General features: G+C 43.2%; 1 protein-coding gene across 1 annotated transcript in view; it reads right to left on the bottom strand.

Annotated features, from left to right (window-relative positions):
• Positions 1–24,416, bottom strand: part of ITSN1 (intersectin 1) — a 2,682,533-nt gene that overhangs the window by 2,340,642 nt on the left and 317,475 nt on the right. Inside the window, exon 7 of the mRNA XM_044072770.1 lies at positions 20,843–20,980. Within this exon, the coding sequence (XP_043928705.1) occupies positions 20,843–20,980 (138 nt within the window). The remainder of the gene's footprint in view (positions 1–20,842; positions 20,981–24,416) is intronic.

Here is a 24,416-nt window from a genome sequence, read left to right as displayed (position 1 = left end):
TGATTTTGTGGCATGTTTGGCATGCCTCTCATTTTTGGAAGGGTGTGAAAGTGGAACCTGCAGCCTCTGTCTATAATGTCCAGAATCCATTTGTCTTTTGTAACAATATGCCAATTTTTTGAGAATAATGCCAGTTTTCCACCCAAAGGTGCTGCCATTAAAGCTTTGCTTGGCAGGTGTAGGGGGGAGTCGTTGTGTCTGTTTTCTAAATGACTGTGATCTATCTTCTCCACCTCTTGGGGTTGGTGCTTGCCACTGTCTGGCTCTGAAAGATCCTTGAGGTTGCCCTCTACCCCTTGGGCGTCTGTATCTGCCCCTTTGAGGTCAGTCCGTGGCTGGAAAGGACCAATTTTTTGAAGGCCAGTTTCTGCTGAAACGTGGAGGTTGTACCTGCAGGAAATCTTTCACTGTTTGCATTGATTTCGCTTTTTCCTCCATTTTCTTTAGTACCTCCTCAGCTTTAACACCAAACAATACATCTTTTTGAAGAGGTGCATCTAATAATTTAGCTTTGACATGATCTGGTAAGGTTTGCTCTTTGAGCCAAGCATGCCTACGTATAACAGACCCCGTAACAGCAGCTCTACATGAGGCCTCTAAAGCATCAAAACCACACTGCAAGGTATGTTTACCCACTTGCTCTGCACCATGCAACAAATCCTGCAACTCTTTTAAATCTGGTTGTTCTGGTTGTGTCATTTTTCTTTTCAACTGAGATAACAAAAACTGTTGATACTTTAACATATGGAACTGACAGTTTAATGCCCTCATGGTTAAAGTGGCCGAGGTGTACACCTTTTCCCCCCACCTTTCTAAAGCTCTGGAATCTCTCTCTGAAGGTAATGGGTTTTTTGCAGTAGAGGCCTTAATTCCCTTGGGACCCTGTGAAATAGTTTCTGGGTCAGCAGTACGGCTTTTATATAGGAACTGGTGAGAATCAGGAACCCGGTAATACCTGTCTGGTTTAACAAGAGCTGGAGGCAAAGAATCTGGATTAAGGCTGGCTTCTGTGTACACATCATCCAATACATCTAATACAGGAGGGATAGCCAGGGGCCTATGCTGGGGGAGCAGAAGAAATTCCCTGAGCCTTTTCTTGGAATCTGAGTAATCTTGGCCTTCCCAGTGAAAGTGTTCCCTCAATGTATGCAGGGTTTCCCCAAAAGAGTAGTCCTCAGGGGGGGGGGGGACCGAGGGAATAGACTCCTCAGCATCAGAGTCTTCGAACGGAGAATAGGCATAATCCTGGTCCTCAGAATGTTCTGAGGTAATAGAAGCTTGATCTGAGGAAGGGTAGTCTTCCTCTAATCTGGGCCTTTTGTCAGAGGGGGGTTGAGAACCCCTGATAAGAGTAATCAAATCCTCAGCCATTTTAAGCATCTGCTTTTTAGGCATGGGGCCTTGAGAGGGGGTCTGAGGACCCTGTTTTTTTGTTTTTCATGGCTGCTTTAGATTTAGTGAAAGCTTCAATAGAGAAGGAGGAAGGCCTGAAGACACCCTGAGAAATGGCAGGCCTGTCTAAATTCTGAGTTTTGCCGCCAAGAGTGGCGTCGGTATCTGCAGTAGGAATGGGGACCGAGGAGCCTGTGACCTCAGGTACTGAAGACACCGGTAATGTAGTGTCATCGGTACTCAGGGGCTGCATAGACGCCTCGCTGAGCACCGGAGAACCGGTAGTCAGCCTTAGCGTGGTCTCAGTAGTCGGTGCGGACCTCGTATGTTGGTCCTTATCTTTGTGTCTTTTGCTCAAAACTGGAGTCGGAGTATCCGACGACATAATATAATTAAAATGTTTGCCAAAATAGTGAAGGGCGAACTCCGCCTGGCGCTTAATAGTGCGCTTGTTGAATCTAGCACAAAAACGGCAGGCCGAGACGTCGTGGTCTGCGCCTAAGCAAGGTATACAGAAAAGAGTGGAAATTCTTATGCGGTATTTGCTTCCCACATGAAATGCAATTATTAACTTTGTCTGACATCGGTCTGAGGCAAGAAAAGTTTCCCCAACGGGGTACTTAGCTTTCAAGAAGACTTCGGCTGAAATACTTTCGTAAATCTCAGGAGCTGGCCGACCGGCACTTGCGAACTGCTTCTGCTTCGGGCACCGCGCAGCAAGAAAGACTGAAGAAAATGGCGTTGGCTGCCTCTTTTGTACCCCTGCCGTACTGACGTCAGGGAAGAAGCGACGACAACCGACACCGGACCTAGACTTTGGAATTCGGCCGACCGAGGACCCGCCTAACGGCAGGATAACCCCATCTGTAATGACTGCAGCTGTATGCACGATGAACATCAGCAACAGATACAATACGCGGAAAACCTAAAGCATCTAATCTAAAAGTAAAACAGTAAGAAAGAACTACGAGAGAAAGAAACTAAGGAAGAAAACATAAAAAGATTGACTAAACAGGAGGAGCTGAGCAATCTGCATCTGTCTTCAAGAGCAGCAAATGAGATCTGAGGGTTTAGAGGGCAAAAGGGCATTATGGGATGGGAGGAGCGTGAGCTAAGCCTTTGTCGAAGTATTGTCAGCTTGGATACGATATCGGATCCTAGTCCCATATGTGATGAATGGTGACTAGGATAACATCAGATCCATTACATGAGGAAATGCTAATCCATGAACACATGAAAAATACAAGTGCAGTTTCAGGCAGACTATATAGCTAGAGATTCCTCTTATTTGTGAAATTTGAACTACCAAAAATTCAGTGTGGTGAAAGGAACTCAATGTGAAGATTGAATGACTTCCTCAGGGCAAGTAGAGTTATACACTGGTCAAGGCTATTTACTAGTAGCTCATCATAAAGGGATCCTGCATCATTAGCAATGAGTGCAAACTTGAAGGAAAGTTTCAAAAGCTTGGAGAAGTGACCAAAGAGGAGTTAAAAGAATTGAAGACTATGATCTTTAATTATGCAAAAAAATATACCTACTGAATGGGTGAAGAGTGTGGTTACAGTTGTGAAGCAAGATAAAAATGTTAATGCATAGCTCTGCATGGTGTTAATAAATCTTTTGACAGGGGAAATTATCTATAATGCAACTGAAGTTGTTTCTGCTAAGCCATAAGCAAAGTATTTTTCTATGATCCAAGATAACTAGGGATTAATCTCAAACTATTTAATTCACTTCTGGGAAAAATAAAATTTCTTACACTTCCACTTGCTATTTCTACAGTACATGAAGAGTTTCAGACAGCTGCTGCTGCACAGAGATTGTGAAGCTTAAAAGTGATATGATATAAGGGCACTAGAGTGAGACCAAACATGATTTCTAGTACTGTATTGGACATAAATGGCCTCAATCAGGTAAACCTTTGTATATGTTCCACCCAAATTCAAAAGGTCAGAAGTCTTCTCCCCTCAGAGTCAAGGAGATCAGGAACGACCTTAGAAACCTGGGAGGGAGGGACAGAAAATACCTGGTCATATGGGTCTGGTAGTTCACAGCCCTAAAGGACAAAGTGGCCACAGTGTAAACCTTCTTGCCCAACCACTATCCTTTTCAGAAGGCAGCAGCTACATACTACTTGAAGGGCTTGTGAGAACAGACTGACACTACAGAAGGATCACCCTAAGGGCATTTATAACAAAATTTGCAATACTCAGGCACCTTGTAGAACCTATCCAGTTTCTTTGGTGTAGAAAGCAGAGAGCCAGGGGCTACAGAAGTTGTAGAAAAGGTATCCAAAAGGGCAGCCAGCATAGGAGGAATAACAGAAGGTTTGGGAGACTCCATCTGTAGAAGCTCACAGTACCTTCTCTGGAGAGAGACCTGGGAACAATCCCACTTAAAATATCAATCATATTGGCAATAGCATTCCCAAAGGACAGCTTGTTCTAAAGGAGAGTCTGGACTTAAGAAATCCTCTTTCTCTGAACCAGAGTACAAGGAGGAAGGAATTTGGGAAGAGGCCAAGGATTCTTACCCAGAGTCCAGATACTCACTGGAAGAATCCAATTTCATAGGGCTACTGACAAGAGTGAAAGACCAAGAGGAAGCAGGGACAATGTACCCCCCCCCCCCGGGGTGGCTTCCAGGCCACAAAGCATTAAAGGAACCCTGGGTGAAATCCTGCCATTTAAGTTGGGGATCATTCATAAAGTACAGTTTTGTACCTACCATAAATGTAGATGTCCGAGAGGAATGCATCTGCAGTCTTTACAAATGGGTTGTCCTGTCGTCAGGCAGCCCTTCGGTCGGCCGGATTCCAAAGTCTGGGTCTGGCTTCGGCTGGTGTCGCACTTCACCCGACGTCATTGCGGCAGTTATTCGGGTATAAAGGCATCAGCCGACGCCATTTTCCTCAGTGTTTCTTGCCCCAGATGCCAGGTGCCCTCTTGGATGGCTAAATTTGGATAAATGCCAAAGTTTCCAAATAGTAGAGAGCAAACACAAAAATAAGCATGTATGTACATATATACAAACAAATACACCATAATAGATCCCCCCCAAGCTAGCTGAAGATTGGCAAATACCCTAGGAGTACCTCAGAGGGGAAGGAGGGTGGGTAATCCTGACTGCAGATGCATTCCTCTCAGACATCTACATTTATGGTAGGTACAACACTGTACTATGTCCTTCAAGGATGCATCTGCAGTCTTTAGAAATGGGTAGAATACCATAGCTAAACTAGGGGAGGAGGAAATGAGAAGAGATTATGGTGTAGTTAGGATCCCTTGCAAAACAGCAGTGGCAAAACCAGCACGGGATCTAGAGTATAGAGGTAAGTTATAATGCTTGGCAAATGTATGCACGGAGGTCCAAGTAGCAGCCTCTATAATGTCCTTGGTAGCCACTCCTCGTAAGAAGGCTGTGGTAGTGGCTGTAGCCCTTGTGGAGTGAGGCCTGATGTTCTCTGGAGTTTTCTTTCCATGGTAGGAGTAACAAAATCTAATGCAATTTCCTATCCATTTGGAGATTGTCTGTTTAGAAATTGGTTTTCCTTCCTTTCCTGCTGCATATGCTACCAGAAGCTGGTCAGTTTTTCTATTGTTTTTTGTCCTGTCCAGGTAGTAGCGTAATTGTCTGTGTACATCCAAGGTATGTAAGAGCCTTTCTCCCCTGTTCTGTGGGTTGGGGAAGAATGTAGGAAGGTGGATAGCCTGATTTAAAGATACTCTGGATACCACCTTAGGCATAAATGTAGGATTTGTTCTCATGGACACTATCTTGATGAAAGATTAGGAAGGGTTGCATTGCCATTAATGCCTGTAGCTCAGAGACCCTTCTTGCTGAAGTTATTGCCAGCAGGAAAGCAGTCTTCCAGGATAAGTATTGCAATTCTGCTGTTGCTGCTGGTTCGAAAGGAGGAAGAGCCAGTTTTTCTAGCACAAAGTTCAAGTCCCATGCTGGTAATGGAGGTTTCCTGGGAGGTTTTACATTTTTAATTCCTCTCAGAAACTGTCTGAGCAGAGGATGCGAGAAGACAGGAGGATCCAAGCTGTACTCTGCTGAAATAGCTGATGCATGTATCTTGATGGAGGAATAGGACAGGCCTGTATGGAAGAGCTCCGCCAAGTACTCCAGGATGTTGGCTATGTTCACCAGTGTCACATCTTGCCTCTTTGCAGTACTCCAGATGAGATATCTTTTCCATTTTGCTGCATAATTCTTTCTTGTTGAAGGTCTGCGAGCCTCCAGGATTATGTCTTTAACCCTTTGGGATAAATTTGGGTTAATTGCTGTTATGTAATGTTCCAGGCAGTTAGCTGCAGAGTTTTAGGTTTGGATGCAGAATGTTGTAGTTGTTCTGTGTCAGCAGTAATGGGATCAGGGGCAGTGTCCATATTTGTTCCCGGGACATGCTCCTCAGCAGTGGATAGCAATGTTGTCTTGGCCAGTCTGGGGCTATCAGAATGATCCTCGGACGTTCCTCTTTGATCTTGAGAAGCACCTTGTGCATCAAAGGTAGTGGTGGGAATGCGTATGCTGTCAGGCTTTTCCAACTGAAGGATAGGGAGTCCACCCTCCAAGCAAGTGGGTGGTAAGTCCTTGTGCAGAATTTCTTCAACTGGTGATTGGAAGGGGATGCAAACAAGTCTATTTGTGGTAATCCCCATTCTCTTGTGATGGTTTTGAAGATGTCCGGATGCAGCATCCATTCGTGGGCATCTGTTGTAGTTCAACTTAATATGTCTGCTAGGATGTTTTCCTTCCCTGGTACATAAATTGCCTGTAACTGAATGTTGTAGCTCAGAGCCACATCCCATAGGTCCAGTGCCAACCGGCATAGAGGGTATGAGTGTGCCTCCCTGTTTGTTGATGTACCACATAACTGTGGTGTTGTCTGTCCTTATCATCAACTGGCCTTCTTGGAGAAAAGGTCTGAATGCCTGGATTGCCAATTTTACTGCCATCATTTCTTTTAGATTTATGTGAAGAAGCAGCTGGTCTTGAGTCCATAGGCCTTGAAAGCACTTGCCCATCATGTGTGCCCCCCAACCGAGGTCTGAGGCATCTGTCGTGATGGTTTGTCTTGGTTGACTTTTGCAGAAGGGCAGTCCTGTGTTTGATTGACAGGCCTGAGCCCACCATAAGAACTCTTGCTTCAGGCATGGGATCATTGGAATTTTGGTTTCTAGGCTGTGCTTGTGCTGAGACCACACATTTTTTAGGTACCACTGTAGCTTTCTCATATGCAGCCTGGCATGAGGTACCAGTATTATGCAGGATGCCATGAAGCCTAGAGCTTGTAGCACTTTTCTTGCAGTTAGATGGCTCTGCTTTGTTAATGCCAAGAAATAGAGAGGAAGTTGTTCTTTCTTTTCTGCAGTTAGAAATGCCATTTGTTTTGATGTGTCCAGTTCTGCACCCAGAAAGGTTATTCTTTGGGATGGAATCAGCCTTGACTTTTTTGTATTGACTGTATATCCCAGGGCTTGCAGCAGGTAGATGACTCTTTGTAAGTCTTCTGTGAGTTTGTTTTTGTTGTCCGCTTGTATCAGGCAGTCGTCCAGGTAGGGATAGATTTGAATTCCCTGAAGTCTGCAATGAGCGATTACTGATGCCAGGCATTTCGTGAACACTCTGGGCGCAGTAGATAAGCCAAAGGGCAATGCTGAGAATTGATAATGCTCTGATCCTGCAAGAAATCTGAGGTATCTTCTGCAAATTGGTCTTATGGGGACGTGCAGGTATGCCTCCTTGAGATCTAGAGTTACCAGCCAAGACTCCTTGCCCAGCATGGGAAGAAGCTGCTGTAGGGTCAGTATTTTGAATTTTGGGACAATGAGGAATGTGTTTAAAGCGGACAGGTCTAGAATAGGTCTCCATTTGTTTTCTTTTCTTGGTACCAGGAAGAGCCTGGAGTAAAATCCCTTCCATTGCTCCATAAATGGTACCTTTTCCACAGCTCTCATTCTTAATAATTGAGATATTTGTTTTAGAGCTTCTGTCCTTTGAGAAGGTGGTAGGTTTGGCATTCCTCTCTTTCCTGGTAGTGTATGGAAATGGAACCTGTAACCTTTGTCTATAGTCTGCAAAATCCATTTTCTCTTGTAATGCAGTGCCAGTTTCTTGAAAATAATGTTAGCTTTCCGCCTAAGGGTGCTTCTAGTTGTTCCCTGGTAGGGGTGCCACCGCCAAGTCACTGTGATTGAGTTGTTGTAGTGGTGGTGGCTGTATCCGTGCCTCGTTGGTTGTTACCCTGCCACTGGCGACCCCTGTAGGCACCCCTGGATTGGTTTCTGCCTCTAGAGCACCTATTCCTGCCTCTTTGTGCCTTAGAGGAGTCCGGAAAGGACCAATTCTTGGAGGGCCAGTTCCTGCTAAACCTTGGAGGTTGAACTTGTAAGAAATCTTTCACTGTTTGCACAGATTTTGCTTTCTCTTCCATCTTTTTTAGTACCTGCTGTGCGGGGGCACCAAACAAATTGACCTTGTCCATAGGTGCATCCAAAAGCTTAGATTTGACATGGTCCGGTAATGCCTGTTCTTTCAACCATGCATGCCTCCTGATAACTGTGCCAGTCATGGCTGATCTAAAGGAAGCCTCCAGTGCATCATAGCCACAGCTTTTTAGTCAACTGGTCAAGCATAAACTCTTGATATTGAATCATATGAAATTGGCAGTTCAAAGCTCTAGCTGACAAAGTAGCAGAGGTGTAAACTTTTTTACCCCATCTCTCTAAGGACCTGGATTCCCTTTCAGAGGGGAGGGGGTTTTTAGAAGTAGCAGCTGCTACAGCTTTAGGGCCCTGGGAGATAGTCTCTGGATCTGCAAAAGGAGCCTTATATAAGTGGTGATGAGTGTCCGGGACCCTGTAGTACCTATCGGGCTTAGCAGGAGCCGGAGGTAAAGTATCAGGAGCAGTGCAAGCATCATTAAATGCATCATCAACAACAGATAGAACTGGAGGTATAGCTAAAGGCCTATGCTGTGGCAAGTGTAGAAAGGTCCTAAGCCTTTTTCTAGAGTCTGAGAAATCTTGGCCCTGCCACTGAAATTGTTCCCTCATAGCATGCAAGGTTTCCCCAAAGGAGAATTCCTCAGGAGGAGAGGCTGAAGGGATGGATTCCTCAGCATCAGAGTCTTCGTAAGGAGAATAAGAAGCCTCAGGAGGGTCTGTATGATCTGAGTCATCAGAGGAATCATCTGTGGCTACTGGCTCAGGGGGCTCTGCTCTAGGCCTCTTTTCTGGAGGAGGGAGAGAGGCCCTGTCTGGATGAGGCTGGGCTCCACGAATTAAAGAGATGAGATCCTCTGCCAAAGAAAGCATATGGGAGCTGGTGCTGGGCCTGTGAGAGGGGGGCTTGGAAGGCACAGGTTTTGATGCTTTGGCTGCTTTAGCCTTGGCAAAGGCCTTAATAGACATAGCTGGAGGAGGCCTAGCAGCTCCATGTGCAGGGGTAGAAATGTCTAGGGGAATGGTGTCTGATAAATCCTGTGAAATCGCAACAGAAGGTTGGATTTCAGAAGCCGTTTCTACCAGGTTAGAAGAGGCCTCTGTAGAAGGCAAGTTATCGGCTGAAGAAAGAACCGCTTGCTCTGTTTCGGCCGAAACCGAGACACTCGTGGTATTCTTAACCGCGGTTTCGGCCAAAACCGCGGACCGCGAGTGTCGGTCCTTTTCTTTGTGTTTTTTGGTTATTTGCGTAGTCGGAGGATCCGACGGCATAATTTAGGCAAAATCGGAGCCGAAAATCTGTTCAGCTAAGTCCGAGCGACGTCTAAGCGTCCGTCGGTTAAAAGAAGCACAGGCTAGACAAGCTGCTACGTCGTGGTCTGGGCCTAAACAATGTATGCAATAGGAGTGGAAATCTTTATGAGGTATTTGTTTCCCACAAGTTAAACAGTTATTAACTTTCTCTGACATCGGCTGAGGCAAGAAAGAGTCCCCAACGGGGTACTTAGCTTTATAGAAGTCTTCGAAGTAGTATTCGGTAGTAGTAATCTCTGGATCTGACCGACCGGCACTTGCGAACAGCTTCTGCTTCGGGCGCCACGCGGCAAGAAAGACTGAGGAAAATGGCGTCGGCTGATGCCTTTATACCCGAATAACTGCCGCAATGACGTCGGGTGAAGTGCTACACCAGCCAAAGCCAGACCCAGACTTTGGAATCCGGCCGACCGAAGGGCTGCCTGACGACAGGACAACCCATTTGTAAAGACTGCAGATGCATCCTTGAAGGACATCAGGGTAAATGTTATTTGTCTTCTGTTTCTTTCTCTGTGGAACATCCACTCAAAACACCCTCGGAGGGTCAGACCCTGTCTCGACTCTATAACGGCGGTAGGAATTTCCTCCCTCACTAAAATCTGAGGAATTCCCCTTGGTCCCTTGGATATTATAAGTGGAGGTTCACCTCAACATCCGGTACAGATGTCTGAAAAGCCTCAATGGACATGCAAGACTTCAGATCCATGCCTGCCACAGACAGAGTCATGGCAGAGGAATCAGAAGGAAGCACTGGACAGTCTTCAGCGCTTTCAATAGCCTCTAGAGAGGCATCCAGGGCAGGCTGAACATCAGCAGGATTGGGCCTGACTTTTATGTTATTCTTGGCAGACGTATGGCCCTCAAGACAAGAAGATTCCACCATAGCAGCCTGACCCAACAACTTAAGATATCGGTTCTCAATGTATATGGAACAAAGAGGACAGGTAACTACATAGGATATTAGGCACAACATGTGGCAGACAGAACACTGCATATAATCGTGGGAAGCAATCAAACTAAAAGGACAATGGTCAAGACTGTCTTTATGGTGGTATCTGCCTCCCAAACTGACATTTTCCCTTTCTGGAAAACATGAACACAATACCAAACAAGAACTGAAAGGAAGAAAAGAACCCCCAACAAGGCACTAATCTGAGGGGAATAAAAACAAAACAAAAAGAACAGCTTGGTAATCAGCACAGAAAAGCATTCACACCAACAGCCAATAATGGTGTTTGGACTGGCGGCAAAGTTTCTGCATCCATAAACTACCTTTATGACATACGTCTTGCACAGGGAGCATACGTGTGATGCACTGCACCTATAAGAACTGAAGGCTTTGGTATACTGGCCGAAGTTGGGCTATCCTTGGCAGGAGATCCTTTATGGAAAGAATACAGCGACAGTGACAAGGAAGTACATCCATATTTAAAGAGACACAATATGAAGTACTTAGAAGTATCACTTGAAAAGACTTTTGTTACGGCAACCAAAGATATGCGATGAGAGACTAAACAAAAGATTATACAAAAACAGGGAACTTTGAAGCTTTTGTTTATGGATATGAACAGTAACATGCAAGCAGTAAAAATGTTTTAATCTATTTAGTTTTACATACTGGTCAGGCATATTTTTATCAGCCACAGCAGAAGATGTATGCAATAAGTAATAGTGCTGAAGGAATTTATCTGGGAGGGGAACATGGCAAGAGTTTATCAGGCTAGGTTAAACTTACCAATAGAACAAAGTGGTTTAGGACTGTCTAATTTGAAGGAATATTTCAGAGATACACAGTTAAAGCCCATATGCCTAACACAAGAAGGTTAGAATTCAAAATGGAAAGGGATATTTAAGGGGGTGGGGGGCAAAAAATAAAGACGGTAGGATTTTGGATGCAGATCCTTAAGGAACAGCCATACAGATTATATTCATAAAATAAGTAGCAGAAAGCACTTCAAAAAAACTAAGCCAACACGAAGATGGAGAAAGGAGATTTTGTCAATAGGGAAGACTCCAGGCAGGGGTTCAGAAAACAGCCATGGGGGGCTAGAATTTACTGCAGAAAACTGGCAAAAGAACCAAAATATTGAGAGCAGATAAACAGAGGGGGAAAGGCAATAGCATGGGAGGAAGCAAAGATGTTTGGTTTGCAGACTAAAGAAAATACAGTTGTGTACACTTAGCATAAATATAGATGTTCGAGTGTATTCACTGTTGCAGTTATCACATTGGGGTTATTTGCTTGCAGTAGCCCTCAGTCGGCCTGATTATCAAAGTCTTGGGTCCTGCGTCCGTTGCTGTCTCATCTTCATGACGTCAGGTAGCCAGGGGTATAAAGCATGCAGCCAACGCCATCACATCAGTTTTTCTGGACCCAGATGTCAGGTGCCCCCATAATGAGAAGTAATTGTATACAAGGTTACACCTCCAACAAAAAAGCAAATACACCAAAAAGCTTTAAGCATGGTAAACAAGAATAGAGGTATAGTCAATAGAAATCAGGGGGCTGGAGGGAGGGTAACCAGGACTGCAACAGTGAATACAATCGAACATCTACATTAGTCAATAGAAATCAGGGGGCTGGAGGGAGGGTAACCAGGACTGCAACAGTGAATACAATCGAACATCTACATTTATGGTAAGTGTACACAACTGTACTATGCTCTTCGTGTTTCACTGTTGCAGTCATCACATTTGGGTAGATTCCCAAAGCTAAGGATGGGAGAAGATAGATAGCATTAGGACCAGCTATAAGGCCCTGCAAGACTGCAGTGGCAAATCCAGCTCTGGATTTAGAAATAATTGGCAATTTGTATTGGTAATGCTTAGTGAAGGTATGTACAGAACTCCAGGTAGCAGCTTCTAGGATGTCCCTGGTAGGGACACCTCTGAGAAAGGCTGTAGAGGTAGATGCAGCCCTGGTTGAATGTGGTCTCATCCCCTGTGGGGTAGGTTTTCCTTGATGCTTATAGCAGAAATGAATGCAATGGCCTATCCACTTAGAGATGGTTTGCTTTGAAATGGCCTTCCCCTCTGCGCCTGCAGCAAATGCAACCAGCAGCTATTCACATTTCCTGGGAGGTTTAGTCCTGTCCAAGTAAAATCTAAGTTGTTTGTGCATGTCCAAGGAGTGCAGTATTCGTTCTCCTTTGTTCTGTGGATTAGAAAAGAAGGTTGGCAAATGAATAGACTGATTAAGGGCCACACTGGATACCACCTTGGGCATGAAGGAGGGATTGGTCCTAAGGGACACCCCGTCAGCATGAAAGATGATGAAAGGCTCCACTGCCATCAAGGCCTGTAATTCAGACACCCTTCTTGCTGAAGTGATGGCTAGAAGGAAAGCTGTTTTCCAAGAAAGGAATTTCAACTCTTTATTTGCAGCTGGCTCAAAGGGAGGTAGAGTGAGCTTTTCCAATACAAAGTTAAGGTTCCAGGCTGAGGTAGGGCATTTCCTGGGTGGTCTTAAGTTTTTGGCCCCTCTGAGGAATTGCTTCAGCAGTTGATGAGAGAAGAGGAGTGGTTCTGTGTTGTAATGAGCTGAAATGGTTGAGGCATGAATTTTGATGAAGGAAAACGAAAGGCCCTTGTGAAGCATCTCAGTTAAGTATTGAAGAATATGGGGTAAATTGGGCGCTGCTGTGCCCATCTCCTGAGTTTGACAACAGGAACAGAATCTTTTCCATTTTTCAGCATATGATTTTATAGTACTAGGCCTCCTTGCCTCCAGCATGACATCCATCACATGCTTACTGAGGGATGGTAAAGGAGAGATCAGGTAATTAGCCAGGCTGCCAGGCTCAGGGTTAGAACTTGTGGGTGCAGAATCTGGCCCCCTGCTGGGACAGCAGGGCAGGGGTCTGAGGTAGGTGCCATGGTGCCAGCAGTGACACACTGCGCAAGACGGGGTACCAGTGTTGGCGTGGCCAGTCTGGTGCAATCAGTATTGTCCTTGGCATGTCCTATTTGATCTTTAGTAGCACCTTGGAGAGGAGAGGCAGAGGGGGAAAGGCATAAACTGATAGGCTTTTCCAGGTGAAGGAGGGGGTATCCACTTGCCAAGCTTGTTTGTGGGGAGTCCTTGTGCAGAATTTGTCCAACGGGTACTTCTTGGGGGAGGCAAACAGGTCCATCTCTGGGCTCCCCCATTTGTTTCTCAACCGGTTGAATACCTTTGGTTCCAGTTTCCACTTGTGTGGGTCTATGAGATTTCTGCTTCGGTCGTCTGCCAGTGTATTTAGCTTTCCTGGCAAGAATTGAGCCTGTAGGTGTACTTGGTAGCTCAAGGCTGTGTTCCACAGAGTCATGGCTAGTCTGCAGAAAGAGTATGAGTGGGTTCCCCACTGCTTGTTTATGTACCACATAACAGTGGTGTTGTCCGTTTTTACCAATAATTTTCCTGGAGGAATGTGGTCCTTGAAGGCTGTCAGAGCATTCTGTACAGCTAATATTTCCTTTTGATTGATATGCAAGAGCATTTTATTTGGGTTCCATTTGCCTTGAATACACCACCCTGCCAAGTGAGCCCCCCATGCATAGCCTGATGCATCTGTTAGGGTTTGGGTGGCAGGGGGTAGATTGAATGACAGTCCCTTGTTTTGGTGGCAGGCCTCTGCCCACCAAAGGAACATTATCTGTGGACAAGGTATGATAGGAATCATTGATTCTAGCTCCTGAGAATGTTGACACCATAGGCTTTTTAGATGCCATTGTAGTTTCCTCATATGCAGTCTTGCATATGGAATTAGTAGAATGCAAGAGGCCATGAACCCCAGAGCTTGCAGCATTTTCCTTGCAGATAGCTGGGTCTTTGTAGCCAGTAGTCTGAAGTAGAATGTCAACTGAATTTTCTTTCTCTGGCGTGAGGTAGGCTACCTGGGAAGCTGTATTCAAGCTTGCTCCCAGGAATACAATTTGTTGGCAGGGTACAAGATGTGATTTCTTTTTATTTATGGTGTACCCCAGAGAGGTTAGCAATTTCTTTACAAATGCCAGATGATTTAATAGTATGTCCTGGCTTTCTGGCTGAATTAGACAATCGTCCAGGTATGGGTATATTTGAATATTTCTTTGCCTGCAAAATGCAATGACTGGAGCCAGGCACTTTGTGAGTACCCTGGGTGCAGTAGACAAGTCAAAGGGCAGTGCAGAGAACTGATGGTGCATGTAGCCTGCTTTGAAGTGCAGGTATCTTCTGCAAGATTCCCTTATTGGGATGTGCAGGTAGGCTTCCTTTAAATCTAGTGTTGCCAACCAGGTGTCTTTGCCTAGCATGGGAAGCAGCCGATGAAGAGTTAGTATCTTGAATTTTGGGATTACCAAAAATGTGTTTAGGATAGACAGGTCCAGGATAGGACATCAAAAATTGTCTTTTCTTGGTACCAGGAAAAGTCTTGAGTACACACCTTGTCCCCATTCTTCTTCTGGGACAGGTTGAATAGCCCTGATGCTTAAAAGAGAGAATACTTGCTTTTGAGCCTCTGCCTACTGATTTGGGGGGTAGGTCTGGCTAACTGTCTGGGGTTGGTAAGGAGTGGAAGTGGAATCTGTATTCTTGGGAAACTATATTTAAAACCCATTTGTCCTGGGTAATGAATTCCCAATTTTTTGCATGCAGGGCAATCTTTTCCCCTAAAGGAGCAGTCAGTTGAGCAGGGCTTGGAAGGTTTAAAGTTAAGTCATTGAGACAGTTTACCATAGTGGGGAGTCTTACTACTCCCTGCTTTGGAAGTGGGAGCCCCCCACTGCTTAGGCCTGTGAGTACCTTGTGACTGAAACCTGGGTGTTCTGCTGGTTCTGGGTTTGGACTGAGAAGGCCTTGAAGAGGCAGGAAAGGACCAATTCTTAGAGGGCCAATGCCTACTAAATCTGGGAAGCTGTACTTGCAGGAAATCTTTAACGGTTTGCACAGATTTAGCTTTTTCCTTCATCTTTATTGTACTTATTCTGCTTTGTTGCCAAACAGGTGGTCCTAGTTTAAGAGAGCATCCAGTAATTTAGCTTTGACATGATCTGGCAAAGATTGCTCCCTTAAGCCAAGCATGCCTTCTAAGTACAGACCCAGTGACAGCAGCCCTACAAGATGCCTCTAATGAATCAAAACCACATTGCAAAGTATGTTTTCCAACTTGTTCAGCAGAATGCATTAAATCCTGTAAATCTTTATTTTTAGTAGAGTCAGGAATCAACATAATTTTCTGTTTAAGCAATCCAATAATATGCTGCTGATACTTTAACATAAGAAACTGTCAGTTTAAGGCCCTAATGACCAAGGTTGCAGAAGTGTATACCTTCTTACCCCATCTATCCAGCGCCCTGGAATCTCTATCAGAGGGGGTAGGATTTTTGGCAGCAGTAGCCTTAATGCCCTTGGGTCCCTGTGAAATGGTCTCAGGATCCGCAGTAGGATTTTTAAAGAGGAACTTGTAAGAGTCAGGTACTCTGTAATATCTATCAGGTTTTCTGGGAGCAGGAGGTAGAGAGTCAGGGGTCATGCTAGATTCCGAGAAGGCATCATCTACAATGTCCAGTACAGGAGGGATACCTAAAGACCGGTGTTGAGGCAGGAGCAAGAATTCCCTAAGCCTCTTTTTGGAGTCAGAGTAATCCTGGCTTTCCCAGCAAAAATGTTCCCTAAGAGTATGCAAGGTTTCAGCAAAAGAGAAATCTTCTGGGGGTGAAGCAGAGGGAATGGAGTCCTCTGCATCAGAATCCTCATAGGTAGATAAGGGCAAGTCCTGGTCATCAGAGAATACAGAAATTTCAGAGTCCTGATCAGAAGAATCAGAAGGAAAATCAGTCCTAGGTCTCTTAGAGGGGGAAGGGTGGCTTCCCCTGATTACAGTAATAAGGTCTTCAGCCATTCTTATTTGTTTTTTAGGCATAGGGGCCTGACCATGCAGTCTGGGTGTCGGTTTTCTAGGCATGGATAGAGTTTTAGGCCTTGAAGAAGAAGATGGTGTCGGTTTAATACACAAGTCAGTAGGCCTGAATACACCCACAGAAGCCGGTGCCTGCACAGCGGCTCCGGACCCATCCAAAGTAGAGACATCTGCAGTTTCCACAGTCGAAGAAACATCTCGTGGCATACCGGACTCCGAATAGGTCTTAGCAGAGGCCTGCAAATCTGAAGTAGTGCATATCAGGGGCTGCGAAAGCGCCTGAGTATAGGCAAACTGGTGACTAGCTTAATAGAAGCGTCATCTGCAGCTTTGGACCTACGTGGTCTGTCTCTGTCTTTATCTTTGCGTTTTTTCGGAATGTCAGCAGTCAGGTGGCTTACCAAAGCCATTTCTGGATAACTGAACAGAGTACCAAAATATTTAGATGCGTAAATGAACCGAAGACGAATAGTACGAGGTTTGAATAAGGCACAAAACCAACAGCAAGGTACGTCGAGGTCTGGACGTAAGCAAGAAATGCAGTACAAATGAAAATCTTTATGAGGTATTTGCTTTCTACAAGAAATACAATTGTTAACTTTTACGGACATCGGTTTAGAGCAAGAAAAAGGTTCCCCAACGGGGTACTTAGCTTAGTTGAAGACTTCTGATCTGAAACTCGAAAATGAAAATTTCAGGAGTCGGCCGACCGGCACTTGCGAACTGCTTCTGCTTCAGGCACAGCATGGCAAGAAAGACTGGGATGGCATCGGCTGCATGCTTTATACTCCTGACTACCTGACGTCATGGAAGATGAGGCAGCAACCGATGCAGGACCCAAGACTTTGATAATCAGGCCGACTGAGGGTTACTGCAAGCAGAGAACCCAAATGTGATGACTGCAACAGTGAAACACGAAGAACATCTGCCTTCTCTACCAGGGATTGATACTACTGTATAGGCAAACAGAAATGGATCATGAGAATCTTAAGTGAAAAACCTGCTCTGGTGGAGTTTTTAGATGAATCTAGAACAGAAGCTGCTGTTACAATATTGCATGATAACTAAGAATCAGAGAAGGTCAGAAAAGAATGAGAAGAGAGACAGGAAAAACAATTTACAAGAGAACAATGGCATGACATATGTTACAGCTCCCAAGTGTGCAAAAAGTCTACAAGGTTTAGGATCTTTCAAGTGTTTGCATAGGTATGTTTATACTCCAAGCAGACTTCAATTTTTTTTTTCCCTCAGATAGATAACATATGTTGGAGGTATGATGGGAAACAGAGTTAACTGGGAACATGTTTTGGGGGTGTAATGAGTTGGCAGATTTAAAAAAAATTCCCTGCAGAGTAATCAGAAACACTGGGTGAGCAAATTAACTAAGGAAGGGAGGAATTCAACAATTTATGTAATATTAGGCTGATGATATTTAAAAAGAAAGAAAAGCTAAATGATGTTTAATGTAAATGTTAATATGGTTTGTTTTCTGTTAATGTGTAGTAGCCTATGTCTTAAGTCATAACTTAACAAAGATGCTTTAGTTGATGAAAGACTGGACTGCAGAGCCTTCTCTCCACCTTGAAAAAGTGGATATTCAATTTGCTGCAGCAGAAACTCCTAGGGTAATATGACTAAGAGACACTTTGGACTGGGAAGTTCAATGGTCATAATTCCCAAAAACCTTCCTGAGATAAAAATGATCCAAGTCATTTATAGCTATACAAAGACTAGATCTTAAATAACGATTTGGCGTTTAACTGACAGCCAGTGCAAACTATGCAGAATTGCCAAGAAATGACAGCACCTTGACATCACAAGTAGCCATGCCATGGAATAAGAACTTCTCCTGGTAGACTCCCCCGATATGCCACAAAATGGTAATCCAGTAACAGACTGCCCTTGTGCAGACCAGTGCAAAGTCATCAGCACACTATCCTTTAACCAGGCCTTCTACTTACAAGGAAGTCAAGGTTGCACCATGGCGCAAAGTAGACTGGTTATACACAAAATGTGCTAAAATACTAAGACAGGTCCTCAGGGCCTTGCTACACACCTCACTGAACTTACCTGAATAGCAACATTGCAATCTTGCAGCTACTGGCAAAATGAATGGCTTCTTCCAGCCAAATGTAGCTTGAAGTGACTGCGGCCACAACAAAGCTCAAGATAGTAACCTCTGCAGGAAAACCTAGAGAGATTTCACCAACAGCCAATTACTTAAACAAGGCAATTCCAGAAGACTGCACTGTTGCAGAACCTTCATCACTGTGTGTAACGTCTTGGTGAAGACTAAGAGTAAAGCAAAGGCACAGCACTTGGTAGTTAGAATTCTTATGACTGCATCAAAATGCAGAGGCTTCCCACAGTTCCCAAATACTGATATGCCAATAGTCACCCATAATGTCTACTAATACCATCCCAAATACTTACAGTATCAACTCATGAAGGGTGGCTATTTCCTCCCCCAAACTTCTTGGGGACTCTGCATCCCACCCTTCCCTTTAGAATCATGTCAATGGCCCCCACAACCAAAAGAAAATAAAAACTATGCTAGATGCAACTGAGATACTGAAGGGTCTGCCACAGGGTTAAAAAGAGGAAAATCTCTGGAAAGGGATGATGATGAATCAGGGGAAGGTGCAAGAAATAAGGAGGGAATGGGATTTTGGATGCAGATCCCTAAGGAAAACTACAATAACCATATAGAATATTAAAACTCAAAGTAGCAGTAAGTATTCTAAGTACTAAGCCAGCACTGGAATGGAGAAAAACATTTTGTTGATATAAGTGCTGCTCACCTGTCAGACAAAAACATGGGGAAACATTCCCTTTCCTTTGGCAATAGGTGCTTACCACAAGTCAAAAGCTCCTCAGAAGGGGTGTCAGAGCATGCATCTCTACAACGTTGCAATATACTTTTCAACTTAATAATAATCAAAAATGGCTGGGATCAAGCAAAGCAGCACAAGAGTATATGATCCCAAAACGGGTTCCTTTCCTGAAGGGTCTAAACAGATGGATACCCAACTACCTCAGGTTCTTCTCACAACTACAAAAAAGTATGGTCTTTTCTCCAGAATCAAGTTGCTACAGAAAAACTGGCATGGAAAATGCAGGGGACTGCTCCCTAGTGATGTGCACCTAGGACTGGCCTCCCTGCAGACACACAGGAACTGATGTCAAGATACGGCATAGTCAGAATGTCTACCAAGTCTTTGGAAGACTGCAAGGTTGCTATCCTAGTACCGATTTCCAATAGGAAAATAGCTGCAGAAGTGACATACATAGATGGCAAATTTGGGGCAAGCAATGCAATGCCGCACTGGGGCTGGTGCCCTCAGATCCTCATGAGGTTGAATAAATCAAACACCTCATATGCTATGCTCTTTATCTGCAGAATCTTTCCTATGACTTTTCTGCTCATCTCTTCTAAAATAAGGCTTTTAATGTTTACTGAAATCATCAGAACACTGTCCTGTGGGAGAAAGGACAGGCATCACTTAGCCTAAGGCGCAAAAGCTTTCTGTGCTCCATACAAACCGAGAGGTTGCAAGCTCTGCAAAAGTAAGGTTTTCCTTTCAGAAAAGGGGCAGTGTTGGCAACATAACACCTGATGGTGCTTGCCAACTAAGGAATGGCACTGAAGGTGATAACCCACCACCAGAATATTTCTTCATGTGGAAATCTTAGCTAAAGACAATTGACCACAGGACGCTCACCAAAGTCAAAAATTAAATAATGGCAGTCAATGCAATAAAATCATAAAATTAATAATCAATATTGGTGCGAGAGAGAACTCCAACTTGGGTTACTTACTGCAGTGCTTTGAAAAGTCACCTACATGTATCCAATGTACAAAAATGCTAAAAGAACTGGGAAATGGCATAGAGGCTGCTTCCACTTCCTGACAAGTGACCTTACTTACATGCACAGCATGGTCAAAAGACCAGCCATGCGGGATGTCAGAAGTTCTGGATGTTAGGTCAGATGAATTATATACTTGTGGCTAATCTCAATCACTATACATTCATACTTAAAAAGAACATCTGGAGATGCTGTGCCCGCTAAATAGGTGAGAGAATGCCAATAATGACACTTGAGCTTAAGCACCCAAAGTATGGCAGCCAGAGAATTTAAAATATACCATAACAACCACATCAAAGCACAAAAGAAACACACTGAAGTGTATCAATTGCTGATGGTCTACTGAAGTACAGCCTTTAACTTTAAGAATGCAAGACAAAGAAAACATTCCAGAGTACACTTTTATAATACACCTGTGTCAAAACACCCCTCTTGCAATCAAACATATAAAAATGAAACCTTCTCCAAGCTCTTCAAACTAAACCACTAAAACGAAGTATAATCATTTGGATTATGTGAACACAAGTAAGAAAACTAGAATGTGCCAGAAAGCATCACAGTCTAAAAATAAAGATACAGCTGCATTCCCACCAAACAAATCTGTCATGTTGCACATACCCTTCAGGCACTTTAATGAGGTCAACATTTACATATTTTGGTTTCCAAAATATCTGAAATGTGAATACCAGTATAACCATGTAAATCACCTGTGAGAAAGAATTGTTCAACAAATGCTCCTGCCTCATAATAAACTTGCTGTTTTTTTTACTACCTACACCAAAAACAGTGTACTAAATTTAGACATGTGCTCACGTCACTGCTGGCCCTTTAATAGGTTTCATTAAACAAAACACTACTACTCTGTCACAGAAATACAATTTGTTCACCTTCAATGTGAATACTTTACCATTGTTTCACTTGCAAACAGCTTACCGAAATGAAGGTGGGATCATATCTGCAGGCAGTACAGCTGGCAAAGGCTGACCAGACATAGCCAAATCTATTAAGTGCATAGCCAGAATAAACTCCTCTGCTGTTAGCTTGCCATCTTGGTCAATGTCAGAAAGATTCCTGCAATACCATCAAAAGTATATAAATTTATAGCTTCATTTGTTAATAAAGTTAAAACAAACTATTTCCTTCATTTTTATGCCAAGAACTTTGCTTCTATTTCAAACACAATATATAATCCACTTACCACTATGAACTACTATTTTTTTTCATCACTCAAGTTCTGCTACTAGAGAATCCATACATTACACAAGCATAAAAAATGTTCCAACAGCAGCCTGATCCACTGGCTCAGAAGGATGAGGTTGTGCAATAGATCAAGATTGCTAAAGAGCTGGTATTAGTATCACACAGGACTGCTCTCCTTTCATGAAAGGCAGGCTGACAAATACTGACCAACACCTGGCAGACTGTGAGGTATGTAAAGCAAGATCTGTAAAAAGATCCAACAGATGGCATACTTTTTAAGAACAGAGATGCAGGAAAGGCACATGCTGATGTCACTGTGCCTTTACATATTGGGTCACTTATAAGGAAGAAGAATACATGTCCTCTGATGGATAAGGGGGCATCACTCAATGATCATCCAAATGTTCTTCATCTGCAAAGTCCACACCATGATTCTGTTGTCTATCTCCCACATTATGAAACAGATTCTGAAAGGGGGGAACAACCTCGTCTAGGAAGGACACTGCATTGTAGTGAGCAGGGATTAGATTAGCACTGGTTCTTAAACCAGTACAAGGAACACACGAAAAAAATGTGCTCAGCTATATTCCTGTTGTCACCACTAGATTATTCTGCAGCTGTGGTGAATTAGGGAACAGCATGAAGGAAATCACGGTCTCCCCCTCCCCACATTTTTTTTCTTACATGGAGCTGGAGTGTAATGACACCTGTTTCCATCTATCCGAGTTCAATGCCACTCTTCTACGTTACTTGACAATCATTCCCGTCTGTCAATCTCTTTGCTGAATGCCCTCATTTCCTCTTGCTTTTTTCCAGCCTGTCTCACATGATATTCAGATTGCCTTCTGCTTTCCTGAACACATGCCCAAATGACAGTAATCTGTTCTCTGACTTTCTCAGCAATTGGAGCTACTTTGGTAGAATTTGAGTAGGGTGTGGGTCAGAGTTCATCTGTGCCCATGTTCCTTGAGTTTTGCATTCAATTTCTCTATCCTTTGCTGAATTTCTTGATCAGAGTTAGCCTGTAGTGTCACATCATCTGCATAAAGCAACTTCGTCGATCTGTCTCCTCAGACCTGGAACAAAAACACGAATCACACCAACCAGTACTCTTGCTCCAATCCAAGCCCCTGTACTCGGGCAGAACGTAAAAAAGTTAACAAACGTAAAAACTCTACTAACAGACCTCAAGGCAGCAGTTTTGCTCGTACACAATGTTTTAATGTATAAAATGGTTTAGCGCTTTCATCTGTCGCAGACAGATTTCATCAGAACCAAGCTCTCAGTCTCACACTCTGACGTTTATAGTTGCATTTTGGCGCCTTTTTTATATATATATAAAACCTAATAAAAAACTTTTTAATAATTTTTAATACAAAACCATTATAAATAAATTCAGTATTACATATGTTACATCGTTACATTAATAACCAATAACCTAGTAATGTGTAAAAATATTTATAATGGTTTTGTATTAAAAATTATTAAAAAGTTTTTTATTAGGTTTTATATATATATAAAAAAGGCGCCAAAATGCAACTATAAACGTCAGAGTGTGAGACTGAGAGCTTGGTTCTGATGAAATCTGTCTGCGACAGATGAAAGCGCTAAACCATTTGGATGTATTCTGATTTTATACATTAAAACATTGTGTACGAGCAAAACTGCTGCCTTGAGGTCTGTTAGTAGAGTTTTTACGTTTGTTAACTTTTTTACGTTCTGCCCAAGTACAGGGGCTTGGATTGGAGCAAGAGTACTGTCTCCTCAGACCTGTTTGATAATGTTGTCCATCACCTGATCACCACTATCAGCAGTAGTCGGCTAAGAGCTGAACCTTGACCCACACCCTCTACCACTGGGAACCCTTCTAGGAGTCCTAACATTATTCATACTTGAGTCATTGAGTCCTTCTACACAGTCTGCTCAAACTCTACAAGTGTTTCTGGGACTTTGACCACCACGGGATTGCCCAGATCAGCTTTCTTGGGACCTTGTCACATGCTTTCTTCAAGTTCAGGAATGCCCAGTTGGACTCTCTCCTTATCGCTAGCTTCTTCTAAACAATCTGTCTCACTGCAAACACTAGATTGGTTGTGCTGCATCCTGATATGAATATGAACTGCTCATCTCCCATTTTACACTCCCCTGCATATTCGTTTATCAATCACCCACTCCAGAAATTTCATGCAATTTCATGCAGTGTGATAGGAGTTTGATACCTCTGTACTCCCCAAAGTTGAGGATGTCCCTTTTGCTCTTGTGCACTGGCTCCAGTATGCTTTCTCTTCAGTCATCTGGGATATGCCCTCTTCACTATACTGTTATGAGTACACCCAGGAGTCATTTCCCCCATATCTCACTCAACATCTTATTCACACCAAAAACAGACATTTAAAAAAGCTGCCATATACATAACAGGTGGGAATAATGACTTCTTACCATAATGGCAACACTTTCCATGTTATCTTGGAATGTGAATGATCTCACAGGTATATACAAAAAGGGATGAATACTAAATTACATAAAGAAATGCAAAGTACAAATAGAAAGCTACAGGAAACACAATTGGAAAGAACTGAGCATGTGAATTTGATAAAGAAAAGATTTCAGGATGAATATTCAAGGAAAAAGGAAAGTACTTATATTAATTACAAGAGGGAAAAACATAATGGCAGAATTATAGTAGTAAGGGGCAACTGGTAAGGGCTTAGGATTACGCAGGCATGTATTTATATTTCACCTAAAACTAATATTATGGAGCTTAAAAAAATATTGAGAAGAAATAATCAGCTTTCAGCAGAGTATTACTTATAGGTGGGGACTGGAATTTGACTTGCAACAATAAGGATGTATTTGGGGGTAGAAGGGAAAATGCAACAAGAGAGGATACATTTCTGAAGAAATTTATGAAAATATTTGGTACGAAAGACGTGAATTCAATAAGTACAATGACTGGGCTAGACTTTAAAGAAATTACATTTCACATATTTCACAGGAACATGTTAATTTAATTGAGAACTTTTATATACACATACAATAACTATTTCAAATCATGTTCCAATAATTACCAAGATACAAATATAGATAATGAAGTAAAGATGAGATACCAGTGCTTAACCACCTACCCATTAAAAGAGGAATTTAAAGAATGGGTAATGGAAATTATCCAGGAGTTAAGGAAGACAAAGTACTCTAGAAGTTATAGGTAGTGAGTGGGATAAAGTGAAAGTGTAGTTTAAAAACATGGTAGAAATAAAAAGACTTGAGTCTGGTTAAGAATTATTTAGAGGGTATGACAAAGGTTAAA

The sequence above is a fragment of the Protopterus annectens genome, chromosome 5.part1 (assembly GCF_019279795.1).
Source record: "Protopterus annectens isolate FY-2018-M chromosome 5.part1, PAN1.0, whole genome shotgun sequence".
In the NCBI taxonomy this organism is placed as follows: Eukaryota; Metazoa; Chordata; order Ceratodontiformes; family Protopteridae; genus Protopterus; species Protopterus annectens.
The sequence above is the reverse complement of the archived record's forward strand: the minus strand, read 5'-3'. Positions and strand labels throughout refer to the sequence as shown.